This window comes from Bos indicus x Bos taurus, chromosome 2 (genome assembly GCF_003369695.1).
Source record: "Bos indicus x Bos taurus breed Angus x Brahman F1 hybrid chromosome 2, Bos_hybrid_MaternalHap_v2.0, whole genome shotgun sequence".
In the NCBI taxonomy this organism is placed as follows: Eukaryota; Metazoa; Chordata; class Mammalia; order Artiodactyla; family Bovidae; genus Bos; species Bos indicus x Bos taurus.
The window spans coordinates 129,556,573-129,569,997 of record NC_040077.1 but is presented as its reverse complement, the minus strand read 5'-3'; the positions used below and the strand labels follow the sequence as shown (position 1 = coordinate 129,569,997).

The following is a 13,425-nucleotide window of genomic DNA, read 5'->3' as shown; positions in this document are numbered from 1 at the left end:
TGCAGGTATAGGTTCGGTACTTGCCAGGGGTATATGTGCTTGGTTGCTCAGTCTTGTCTGACCCTTTACGACTCCATGAACTGTAGCCTGCCAGGCTCCTCTGTCCATGGGATTCTCCAGGCAAGAATACTGAAGCTAGTTGCCATTTCCTCCTCCAGGGATCTTCCCAACCCAGGGGTTGAACCCGCATCTCTTGCGTCTCCTGCATTGGCAGGAGAATTCTTTGCCAGGGGTAGGGAGGTGTAGTCAAGGACACACAAGTGTGCAGCCAAGTGTGCAGAGGACACAAAGAAGTGAAAGGTTAGGATCCAGGAGAATGGCAGGGTTTAAGGAGAGAAAGAAAAAGTTGTAGATGAACGTCTCAGAGGAGACACCAGCAGAGGGATAGAAGGAGAATCAAGAGGGGTTTCTGCCCCTGAGCCCTCAGGTAGGGCTGTGACATCCCCGCACCACCTCTGCCTTCTCGAATCAGCCCCACTAGGGGAGGCGCGGCCAGGCTGCTGGGGGCGGGAGGGGCGGGGGTGGTTCGGGATTTATTTCTAGGTAAGCCGGCTCTCACCAGCACTTCAGAGTCCTCCTGGTGCCTGCCATCGATTTCTTCCTCCCAAGTACGGAAGTCCGAACCGAGCCCTGCCGTCCCGTGTGGGCCCCACCCCCCAGCCTTCCCCCTCCCCCCGGCCTTCTTCAGAAAGGGCTCTTTTGGAGCGGGTTCTCGCTTGGCCTTTCCCCAGCTCCACGGGGATTTCCCAGCCTGCCCGGAGCCCGGAGCTGACAACCGCTTCGCGGGAAGGCTTCTGGATGCCGCTGACGAATGGCGTTAGCCAGACCGGGGCGGGCCGCTCCCATTGGCTCCGGCGTCCCAGGGGAGGTGGCCTCCTTTGGCAGCCGCCCCAAAGCACACAGGTTCACACTCCCCTCGGCTCCCCCAAGAGCTCAAGAAGACTCATTTGTGAGGCGGATGGGCCCTGGTAGGCCACATCAATTTATGTGTTTATTCAACAGAAACTTCTACTTGGCAGAAGTGGAAGGGAAGGATATTCCAGAGAGAGCGAGCAAAGGTGGGGGGAGGAGGGGGTGAAGCATGAAAGGCCAGGATGCTCTCAGGTTGTTGCCCAGTGCACGTGGAGCAGTAGCGGCATGGAGACGCTTGTTCACTCACTCACCTTTGCATGCACTCATTCATTTAATGAACATTGGTGAAGGCTTATTCTTTAACGTGTCGATGATAACCATGATGGCGGCAGCCTCCGTTCACTCTTTCGTGTGTTCGTGGTTGTTGTTCCGTTGCCAAGTTGTGGCCAACTCTTTCCGACCCCGTCGACTACAGCATGCCAGGCTTCTCTGTCCCAAGTTCATGTCCGCTGAATCAGTGATGTCATCCAACCGTCTCATCCTCTGTCACCCTCTTCTCCTCCCGCCCTCAATCTTTGCCAGCAATCAGGGTCTTTTCCAATGAGTCGGTTCTTTGCATCAGGTGGGCAAAGTATTGGAACTTCAGCTTCAGCGTCAGTCCTTCCAATGAGTATTCAGGGTTGATTTCCTTTAAGACTGACTGTTTTGATCTCCTTTCTGTCCAAGTGACTCTCAAGAGTCTTCTCCAGCACCACAGTTAGAAAGCATCGATTCTTCGGCACTCTGCATTCTTTATGATCTAACTCTTGCATCCGTACATGACTACCGGAAAGACCATAGGCTTGTCTATGCTAAAAGCTTTGCCCATTTTTTCCTATTAAACTTCCACAGCCACTCTGTATAGTATATGGTGGTGTTATTCCACTTTAGAGGTGAGAACGCTGAGACTGGGAGGGCTTAATAAATGTACCCGTGCCTCATTGGTCCACTGTGTAAGGCCTCAAACTACGTGCTAGTGAATTTCATACTAAATTTCTTCCCATAATCCATCGTTGCTTAATCTTTATTCAGATAATGGAACTTCAAAGAGAGAGAGAAAAGAGAGTGGGGAGAGGGGAGGAAATTGATGGCTCTAGACAGTATCTCCAGTGTGCCAAGCACTGCCTGATCAAATTTTATCTTCACAACAACCCTGAAAAATTGGCATTTATTGCTCCATTTTCCGGAATAGCAAACAGGGGTTCAGAGAAGTGAAGGGTTTTTCCCAAGATTATAATGCAAAGCAGTGGAAGAACTGGCATCTGAAATGACTTCCAGTCCCCTGCATGGCTCAGACAGTAAAGAATCTGTCTGCAATGCAGGAGACCCGGGATGGATCCCTAGGTCGGGAAGATCCTCTGGAGGGGGGAATGGCAACCCACTCCAGTATTCTTGCTGTGAAATTCCAGGGACAGAGGAGCCTAGTGGGCTACAGTCCATGGAGTTGCAAAGAGTCAGACACAAATGAGCAACTAACAAACATACCAATCCCCTGCTCAGTCCTGTGTCTGGTTTTAGAGAAGGGATCCACTCAGGTTAGGGCCTCAGCTTCCCAAGGCAACTGTGCCTCTAGCAGTTCCCTCCCATCTACCTCATATAATCAAAAACTTCTAGCCTCTCTTAAGTGGGGGACCCACCTAGTATGCAGAATCCAAGCACCTTTTCCTAGCCTGAGCCCATCCCATGTTGGACAACGGCACCTACTGGCCAAATCTGGTACTGCTCCCTAGATTTCACAAATGAATAGTCTTAACAGTTTAATTAATATTCATTCATTCATTATGTCAGTAGTTAGTGAGCACCTACTGTGTGCCCAGCCTAAGGGTCCCAGAGATAAGCCAGACAAGCTCTCTGCCCCAGAGATCCCACAGGCTTTAGAGAAGACACGTTTATATCAGAACGATGGGTAGGAGAGGAGACAATGGACCTGCAGTCTCTGACTGGGACATTTGGGGGGGCTCCCAGGTTTCCTTGATAGCTCAGTTGGTAAAGAATCCACCTGCAATGCAGGAGACCCCGGTTCAATTCCTGAGTCAGAAAGATCCCCTGGAGAAGAAATAGGCTACCCACTCCGGTATTCTTGGGCTTCCCTTATGGCTCAGCTGGTAAAGAATCTGCCCACGATGCAGGAGACCTGGGTTCGATCTCTGGGTTGGGACAATCCCCTGGAGAAGGAAAAGGCTACCTACTCCAGTATTCTGGCCTGGAGAATTCCGTGGACACAGTCCATGGGGTAGCAAAGAGTCAGACAAGACTGAGCGACTTTCACTTCCACTTTCCCCAGCCAAGGTAGTAACTGTGTTGAGTCTTGAATGATAAGTAAGAGAACTGCCAGACAAATGAGGAAAGCATAGTTCAGATGGGCAACAGCACTTGCAAAGGCTCAGAGTGTCCAGGGAAGGTCAGATTGGCAAATAAAATACAGGACACCAGGTTACATTTGAATTTTCTTTTAACGTTTCAGTATACCTCAAAGAATGCACAGGACATGCTTTACTAAAAATTAGTCATTGTTCAGCTGAAATCCAGATTTAGCTGAGCATTCTATTTTGTTTTGTTTTTCTAAATCTGGCAACCCCAGCAGGGAAAGGGGAAGCAGCTACATATGTCTGGAGCCTAGAGGACCCAGGGGATGTGGCAGGAGAGACCAGCAAAAGCCGAGTCATGGAAAGTCTAGAATTGGGGAAGGACTCTGAATTCAGGCCCCTGTGCCTGGTCCAGGGGAACAAAATACAGCCCCTTCCCTCTGGAGCTTACTGTCGAGGGAGAGACATAAGCCTGGGCCCAGGGCAACGGAACATGGCAGAAACCCCCTCCTATGGTACCAATAGCAAGTGTTCCAGGGCTCAGAGGAGGGAGATACATCTGGCTGGGAAATCAAGGAGGCTTCCTGGAGGGGGGTGCAGGCAATCTGGCACGGGTAAAGAGACTTCCTATCTGCTGCTGCCCCCACATCCCAAGCTTTTTCGTACCTCCTTGCCTTTGTACCTACTGCTCCTTTCCAGGACCACCCTCCCCTTCTTTGCCTGGGTGACTTGTATGTATTAAGATTCCATTTCAGTTCCCTCCACTCGTCAAGACACTTTCCATGGCTTCATCCGCTATCCCCAATCCAGGCCACGTCACATGTCCTTGGGCTCACTGTGCTTACCCCACCCGTGTAAGCCTTTCATACATATCAATTCATTTTTTTCTCTAAACAATCCTTTGAGGTAGCTATTATTATCATCCTCCCCATAATACAGATGAAGTAAAGGAGGCAGAGAGAAGTTGAGAAACTTGCCCAAGATCACAAAAGTCATAGAGTCAGGATTTGAACCCAGAAAGTCTGGCTCCAGTTTATTGTTTTAACCTCTATACGATAATAACGCTGTAATTACAGTGTAGTTGTATAATTCCATAATAGGATAGTAGTTACAATTATTATCTATAATAACATTGCCCACACTGAATTTGTTGCATGAGAGTTTTCAAGGGCTCTGTGTACCCAGACATATACATGCCTGACATGTACACTCAGGCACACATTTTTCTACATAAAGGTTCATAGCTTTTCATTAGTTTCTCAAAGAGGCTCATGATCCTCCAAGTGTTAAGACCTCCACACCATTTGTTTTACTAAACTGAGCTCCCCAAGGAGGCCAGGGCTTGTGTTTTACCCACTGGGGGCCCCTAGTGCTCAACTCAGGGTCTAGTGCAAAGAGGGTATGTGGGGAGGGTTTTCTGGGTAGCTGACAGATACCTGAACAAGCACCATGGAGGCTGGTAAACCTCTGCCTCAACTCAAGCACTCCTCCATTCTCAGTGCGCCAGCCAGGTCTTTGTCTAGTCTCAGACTCCTCGGGTCACCCTGGGCAGTGCTCAGATCAGAATTGGCATTCTGCATCTCTCAAAGGAGGGAACATCAGGTCCTGGGTATCCAAAGGCATGCGTATGTGAGGTGGTTCCATGCAGGAACCTGGTTTTAACTCCTAAGGCAGCCACCAACTGATATATGTGACCTTGAGCATCATTTCCCCTTTCTGGGTCTTAATTCTTGCCTTACTCAAATATGCTGAGGCTGAATGGGGGTCCTTCCACTTAATCCATTGAGGCATGGGGCAAAGAGGGGGATGCAGACGTGAATAAGGTGGACCCTCTCCCTGCTGTCTCTAAGAACTCACAGCCTCGTCTTCAGGGTCTGCACACAGTGGTCACTCAGTCTGTGTGTATTAGTCAGCTATTATTGGTATGATGCTGCGGAACAAACAGTTCCAACAATCCAGAGGCTTATGAGAAGTGGCTGTTTTTCCTGCTCATAAGTTTTTGTCTTTGGGTCAAGTGAGGTGGTGCTGTTTCAGCCTAGGAGTTAGGTCAAGGATTTCTTCACACATTTCCCCTTCTGGAAGCAGCGGTTACCCAAGTTAAGCCTCACCATGACAGATGGCAGAAGCCCAGGAGACCGAGTCAAATCAACAAGTGCCTGTAAAGCCTCTACTTACATTACGTCCTCTAGCATATTCCAGCAGCCAAACCAAGTCACAGGAGCAAACTCGCCATCTGTGAGGCAAAGAAATACCTTCTGCCTTCTTTTGTGGGAAGTGTTGCAAACCATATGCCGAAGATGTGGGTATGTCATTCTGTTATAGGGAAGGAGCGAAGACTATGGAACCACAGAATTTGTCCAGTAGCCAGACCTGCCCCCGAGTGGCAGGAGGAGGTGGTGGACTCTGGGCACAGCCTCACTAACTGTTTCCTCTGTTCCTCGGCAGGAGCTGAGTGAGTACAACGCCACAGCCATAAAAAGCCCCACCAACACGGTCACTGTGCAGGGCCTCAAAGCCGGCGCCATCTATGTCTTCCAGGTGCGGGCACGCACCGTGGCAGGCTACGGGCGCTACAGTGGCAAGATGTATTTCCAGACCATGACCGAAGGTAAGCGGGGCCAGAGCGCAGGAGGACGGCCTTGACTCTACAGACAGAACAAGGGCCGCCGTGTCTATAAAGTGCCTTTGTGCGAATTAGCAGAGGCTCCCTCCCCCCTTCTAGATGTCATTCTCCCTCCAACCTGGGTGAGAACCCTCATGCACTATACCAACTGCACAGCCACATATGCAGGCATTGTTTCTGTGGCCCCGAAAGGATATGGACTCCTCTGTGACCATCATGTCCTTTCCCAGGACCCTTGGGAGCCCAGCCTCAACTTGCAAAGCTACTCTGAGCAAGCCACTTCCATTCCCTGGTCCAGTTTCTTCTCATCTATAAAAATCAAAGTGTTATATTCCATCTGAGGGAGCAAACATATCTTATCCATACATCACTCCAATGACATGCAGTCGGATTGAGAAGCATTCTGAAGCGACATCTGCACTCAACAGGGAGAAGTGCTGGGATGCATTAGTAATGTCTTCCTTGGGCAAGAGAGCGGGAAGTTGCAGCCCATGTGCTTTGTGTCTCCGAGTCTGGGACCACATGATCTCTAAACACCCTTCCTGCTCCAGTAATCTTTGAGAAGCCGCATAGTTAAAGAATGCAGGCTCTAATGCCTGACAGATGGAAGTTACAGTGCTGATTGAGCTCTAGCTGTGTGGTCCTGAGTGACTCATCTGACCTCTCTGAGCCTCAGTTTTCCCATTTATAAATGGGGATGATAAGAGCTAACTCATTATCAGCATCATCATGAAACTAGTGTCAGGAAAAGGGTAAATGTACAGGTTCTAGCACAGGGTTGGCATTAGGCCTCACATGGTTAGTGCTCACCAAAATAGAGTTAAGGTCATAGTTGTCATTGCTGTGAGTCTGGGGGTCTTTTCCCCACCAGCCAAACTCCAGAGCAGAATATTTATGAGCAGACTGCAGCATCCCTCCTTAGCATCTGCTTCAACCCCTGGACATAGGCCTCAGCCTGTGCCGAGTTAAACGTTTCAGGGGGCTCCTGGACCCCTGAATTCTTGTCTTACCACAAAAGTCCTCCCTTATGGCTCCACCATCACTTCTAGTACTCAGCTCCTCTGTGCAATCCCCCTTCCTCATGGCCAGACTTTTTCACCTCTCTAGGTCCTCTTGTATGTTGGTTGAGGGTCGCTGACCTGGGGACTGGGGGACTGTCCCAAGATCCTTATTAACTCAACAAATATGTGCTTGTGCTAAGGATGCAGAAATGACCTAGTCCTTGACTTCAGCAAGCTCCTGCCTGGGAGGCAATGAGGAGTAATAAAAATAAAGTGTTAAATAATGAAGATCTTGATGCCATTGACAATGCACTGAGGGGTTTCCAAGAGCCGGGACCAATGCTGAGTGCATTTTACACATTATCTCGCTTAAGCCCATGGCCTTGGGTTGAACAGACCTGGGTTCAAATGTTGGCACTGGCCACTGTCTAACTGTGTAAACTTAGGCAAGACATGATTTTGCTGAGCCTCAGTTTTCTGATCTGATAAATGGGATAATTACACGTAGTACAGCATAGAACTGTTCTGAGAATCACACAAGGTACATACCTACCCATGGTAGGCTCTTAAAACACTTAAAAACAATAATAGTTAATATGTACTGAGTACTTACTATGTGCTACAAGTTACTCTAAGTGGGCTTTTTTTTTAATGTATTTATTTATTTGGGGCTGGGTCTTTGTTGGTACATTCAGGATTTCTCTAGTTGCAGCGAGCTGATGGCTACTCTTTATTGCTGTGTGTGGGCTTCTCACTGCAGCGGCTTCTCTAGTTGCGGAGCACCATCTCTAGAGTGTGCAGGCTCAGCAGTGGTGGTGCACGGGCTTAGCTGCCCCGTGGCATGTGGGATCTTCCCACACCAGGGATCAAACCCATGTCCCCTGCATTGGCAGGCACATTGTTAACCACTGGACCACCAGGGAAGTCCCACTCTAAGTGTTTTACGCAAAAATCCTATATGGGAACTATTATCCTCCCCACTTTACAAATGAGGAAACTGAGCCACAGAAATAAGTCACTTTACCAGAGATCACACAGACAGTAAATAGCACCACTGGGACTGAAACCCAAGGAGTTTGGCTTGAGAGTCTGTGTTTTGACCTGCCTCTGTATATGTGTCAGCTTATTATTATTCAGTTCAGTTCAGTCGCTCAGTTGTGTCCGACTCTGCAACCCCATAGGCTGCAGCATGCCAGGCCTCCCTGTCCATCACCAACTCCTGGAGTTCACTCAAACTTATGTCCATCGAGTTGGTGATGCCATCCAACCATCTCATCCTCTGTCGTCCCCTTCTCCCACCTTCAATCTTTCCCAGCATCAGGATCTTTTCCAGTGAGTGAGCTCTTCGCATCAAGTGGCCAAAGTATTGGAGTTTCAGCTTCAGCATCAGTCCTTCCAATGAATATTCAGGACTGATTTCCTTTAGGATGGACTGGTTGGATCTCCTTATTGATTTTCATATCTACATTGAGATGTAGGCATTATTATGCCCATTTTGTAGATGAGAAGCTGAGTGCCAGAGTAGTTCATGGATTTGTCCGAGGTTACTTGTGAGGGAGTAACAGCCAGTTCTCCACCTGAGGCTCTGTCTGGAGTGGCAGAGAGTCTAGGGATCCCAGGAGACCCAGGGCAGTGGGGATGCAGGGGGTTGTGACCCCCGAGCCAGGCTGAGAACAGTGCGCTGTGCTTCCTCTCCAGCCGAGTACCAGACAAGCATCCAGGAGAAGCTGCCACTCATCATTGGCTCCTCGGCGGCCGGCCTGGTCTTCCTCATCGCCGTGGTTGTCATCGCCATCGTGTGTAACAGGTGGGTGGTGTCCCCCTGCCTGGACCAGGCCTGGGTTCCGAGAGGGCTGCCCATCCATTCTGCCATCCCTGAACAGGGTCTATGATCAGAGAGGGCAGGAGGGGCTCGGGGAGGCCAGGAGACCCCCAAGTGGCCTCCCACCACCTAAACGGCCACAGTTGGCAGTCCATCCCTTTGGTCAGGTGTTGCCCTGGACAAGTCCGCGCTCCACGGAGGTGGCTCACTGAGACGCTAATACTTCAGCGCAAAGGGACAGCTCCGAACAGTGGGGAGGAAAGACTGCATGATGCAGGAAGCCAGAGGACAGTGAAGGGGAGTACAGATCGCCCCACTTTCTGCTCTAGCAAAAGCCCCTCCGTGAACAGGGCCAGAAGCAAGCTGAGGAGCTCAGCTGGCTGAGGTAGCTGGAAAGAGAGGGGACACAGACAGGGCCAGGTGTCTGGCATCCAAGGGACTGGCACAGCACGTGCAAAGGCAAGCAGTGGGACTGGCTCCTGGACTTCTGCTGGACTTAATGCAGAGACTGTCCCTTCTTCCTTAGAGCTTTCTACTTTATTTTTGGCCATACTGCACGGCCTGCAGGATCTTATTTCCCCAACCAGGGATGGAACCTGTGCCCCCTGCAGGTGGAAGGGCAGAGTTCTAACCACTGGACCACCAGGGAAGTCCCAAGAGCTTCCCACTTTAGAATAGACTAGGTCTTAAGGTCAGATGGACAGAAGCCTCTGGGATTCTGGGACCAGGGGCCACAGCCGGAGATGCCTTTGCTCTTTGAAAGGGGCTTGGCTGGAGAGGGGACAGGGGAAACAGTGAGCCTGGACTTGAAGTTGGAGAAGTGGGAAGGGCTGGGGCAGAGGGAACCAGGGAAGGTGAGGCTGCTAGGCAAGGGTCCGGCAGGGAATTCTCTGGCAAGGAGGTGGTTTCCAGGGCCTGCCCACCCTCTGCCTATCACCTGCTGTGGCTCCCATCTCCCCGGGCGCCTCCAGGTGGCTCCAGCCCTTTGCTCTTGTTCCAGAAGACGGGGGTTTGAACGTGCTGACTCGGAGTACACAGATAAGCTGCAACACTACACCAGCGGCCACAGTACGTATACCTCGGCGGGGCCGGCACCCTGGGATCCTTCACTTGTCAGCTCCGCAGCAACCTCTCCAGCCTCCTTTGTCTTCCTCCTCCCTTGCTGCAGTCAGACATGAACATGCTGTTCCTTCTGCCTGGAGCACTCTCCCCTCTCTTGCCCTGGCTAGCTCACTCCCTCAGGCTTCATCATATACAAACCCCTCTGAGAAGCCTTCCTTTATCCCCACTCTATCCTGGATGCACAGCGCCCCCACCTGGCTGCATGGTGATGGTCGTCTCCCTGTCCCTCCATCATTATAGTGGGGGCACTTGGGGACCTGAAATCGTGTCTGACAGTCACCACCACCTCCCCAGTGTCAGGTGGCTGCCCAGCACACAGCAGGCACCAGACAGATTGGCAGAATAAATATCGGGTATGCCAAAATGTTCGGTCGGGTTTTTCCATAAGATGGTATGGGAAACGAAATTTTGGGCCAACCCAGTGCATGATCTGAGTGAGACGATGAGGACCCCAGGCTCTGACCACGGAGGGGAGAGAAGGGAGCCGGGAGGCCCATTCTTGTACCGCTCAGTGACTCCTTGGCTGCCTCTTCCCAACCCCTGCACCATGCCCCCATTTCCTTCACTGTCCCATGCCACCTTCGGCCAGGGCTGGGGGCACATGTGCCAGACACACCCAGAGCAGATGTCTCCTCCCGGGGGCACCAAGTAAAGAGAACAACAGAGTGTAGATTCCTCTCTGTCTGATCTTGGCAGAACCAACAATCTGTGTGGGGGAGAGGAGATATGGATCCTCACTTTGGCTCACTTGGCAAATGGGAATTCCAAGTGGGTCCCCTATAGGCTCTCAAACTGTACTCAGTGGGGTACCCTAGAGCTTCTCAGATGGTCCCCAAGTGAGGGGGTCATCTGCGCATCCCTTCAGTTGTCACATATTTGTTGTGGCCCATTATGTACATCAGGCTCTGCTCCAGGTGCTAGGGACACACAAGTAAACAAACCCCATATTCCTGCCCTGGTGGAACTTACATTCTAGTGGGAGGGACAGTAAAACTATTACATTTAGAATGGATAAACAAGGTCCTCATGGATCGGGTGGAGAAGGCAATGGCACCCCACTCCAGTACTCTTGCCTGGAAAATCCCATGGATGGAGGAGCCTGGTAGGCTGCAGTCCATGGGGTCGCAATGAGTCGGACACGACTGAGCGACTTCCCTTTCACTTTTCACTTTCATGCATTGGAGAAGGAAATGGCAACCCACTCCAGTGTTCTTGCCTGGAGAATCCCAGGGACGGGGGAGCCTGGTGGGCTGCCGTCTATGGGGTCTCACAGAGTTGGACACGACTGAAGCGACTTAGCAGCAGCAGCAGCAGCATGGATCGGGCAGGGAACTATACTCAATATGCTGTGATACACCATAGTGGAAAAGAATATAAAAAAAGAACGTATCAGATCAGATCAGATCAGTCGCTCAGTCGTGTCCAACTCTTTGCGACCCCATGAATCGCAGCACGCCAGGCAAAGAATGTATATATGTGTATAACTGAGTCACTTGGCTGTACAGCAGAGATTGGCACAGCATGGTAAATCAACTATACTTCAATTTTTAAAAAGTGACAGGTATTTTAAAAATAAGTGCAAAATATTGATAAACTTTAGAAAATAGGGCTTACATTTTCTGCAAGATTAAAAGAATTTTGAAGATTGGTTGTACATCAGTATGACTGTACTTAATAATACTGAACTGCACGTTTTGAAATGGTTAAAATTGTGTAGTTTATATTACGCATATTTTACCACAATTTTTAAAAAGAATATAATAAAAAATCCTAGGAAATTTTTTAAATACATGCAATAAGTGAGCAAAGTGTATGGTATATCAGAAGATGAAAGTGCTGTGGGAAAAAGGCAAGATAGGAAAGGGTGATTCAGAGCTGCAGGGGTTCAGTTTCATTTCAGTCGCTCAGTTGTGTCCGACCCTTTGCATTTCCATGGACTGCAGCATGCCAGGCTTCCCTGTCCATCACCAACTCTCAGAGCTTGCTCCATCGAGTCGGTGATGCCATCCAACCATCTCATCCTCTGTCGTCCCCTTCTCCTCCTGCCTTCAATCTTTCCAAGTGTCTGAGTCTTTTCCAGTGAATCAGTTCTTCACATCAGGTGGCCAAAGTAGTGGAGTTTCAGCTTCAGCATCAGTCCTTCCAATGAATATTCAGGACTGATTTCCTTTAGGATGGACTGGTTGGATCTCCTTACAGTCCAAGGGACTCTCAAGAGTCTTCTCCAACACCACAGTTCAAAAGTCTCTTCATTGCTCAGCTTTCTTTATAGTCCAACTCTCACATCCATACATGACTACTGGAAAAACCATAGCCTTGACTAGCCAGACCTTTGTTGACAAAGTAATGTCTGCTTTTAATATGCTATCTAGGTTGGTCATAGCTTTTCTTCCAAGCAGCAAGCATCTTTTAATTTCATGGCTGCAGTCACCATCTGCAGTGATTTTGGAGCCCAAAAAAGTAAAGTCTCTCACCATTTCCATTTTTTCCCCATCTATTTGCCATGAAATGATGGGACCAGATGCCATGATCTTGTTTTCTGAATGTTGAGTTTTAAGCCGACTTTTTCTCTCTCCTCTTTCACTTTCATCAGGAGGCTCTTTAGTTCTTCTTCATTCTTCATTTTGCAATGCCAAAGAATGTTCAAACTACCGCACAATTGTACTCACCGCACACCCCAGCAAAGTAATGCTCAGAATTCTCCAAGCAGGGGTTAGAGCAGTGTTTTTAATGTTAATTTGGGAATGCTGTGCTGGGTCTTTGTTGCTGTGCACAGGCTTTCTTTAGTTGCCAAGAGAGGGGGATACTCCCCAGCTGTGGTGTGTGGGCTCTAGGTCTCGAGGGCTTCAGGAGTTGCAGCACGTCGGCTCAGTAGTTGTGGCACATGGGCTTACTTGCCCTGGGGCATGTGGAATCTTCCTGGGCCAGGGATCGAATTCATGTCCCCTGCAGTGGCAGGCGGATTCTTAGTCACTGGACCACCAGGGAAGTCTGGGCCTTGGTTTTTATTCTGAGTGAAATGAGACGCCTCTGGAAGGGTCTGAGACAAAGACGGACAGGCTCGGAGTTACAGTTTTCACAGGACTTCTCTGACTGCCCTGTGGAACATGGACTGGGCGGTGCCAGGCAGGGATGGAGCAGGGGCCGGGAGGTGGCTGTTGGGATAATCCAGGGAAGATAGGATGGTGGCTGGACCAGGGTGGCAGCAAGGGAAGTGGTGGGAAGGCGGTGGGTTCTGACACACTTTGAAAGTAGACCAATGGATTCGCTGCAGCACTAGATACGGAGTGTGCGATGAAGAGCAGTGTCAAGGAGTTCTTGGTATTAAGCCTCTGTGTGAGTGTGTGTGTGTGTGTGTGTGTGTGTGTGTGTGCAGGCGCACACACGCTTTGCTCAGTCGTGTCCAACTCTGCAACCCCATGAACTGTAGCCCACCAGGCTCCTCTGTCCATGGAATTTTCCAAGCAAGAATTTTGGAGTGGATAGCCGTTTCCTGCTCTAGGGGATCTTCCCGACCTGGGGATCAAACCTGTGTCTCTTCCGTCTCCTGCACTGGTAGCAGATTCTTTACCACTGCGCCATCTGGGAGGCCCCTCTGGGTAAGACTTAATTTGAAGTAAACTTTGCCGAGCTTAAAAATCATTTTTAGACATCACTGTA

General features: G+C 49.9%; 1 protein-coding gene across 3 annotated transcripts in view; it reads left to right on the top strand.

Moving 5' to 3' along the window:
* Positions 1-13,425, top strand: part of EPHB2 (EPH receptor B2) — a 219,534-nt gene that overhangs the window by 186,849 nt on the left and 19,260 nt on the right. The window contains exons 7-9 of one of the 3 annotated variants that reach the window (XM_027520893.1): positions 5,736-5,805; positions 8,520-8,628; positions 9,644-9,711. In XM_027520893.1, the coding sequence (XP_027376694.1) occupies positions 5,736-5,805; positions 8,520-8,628; positions 9,644-9,711 (247 nt within the window). Of the gene's footprint in view, positions 1-5,642; positions 5,806-8,519; positions 8,629-9,643; positions 9,712-13,425 lie in introns of all 3 variants that reach the window. The other 2 variants (XM_027520900.1, XM_027520909.1) reach the window with 2 other exon arrangements.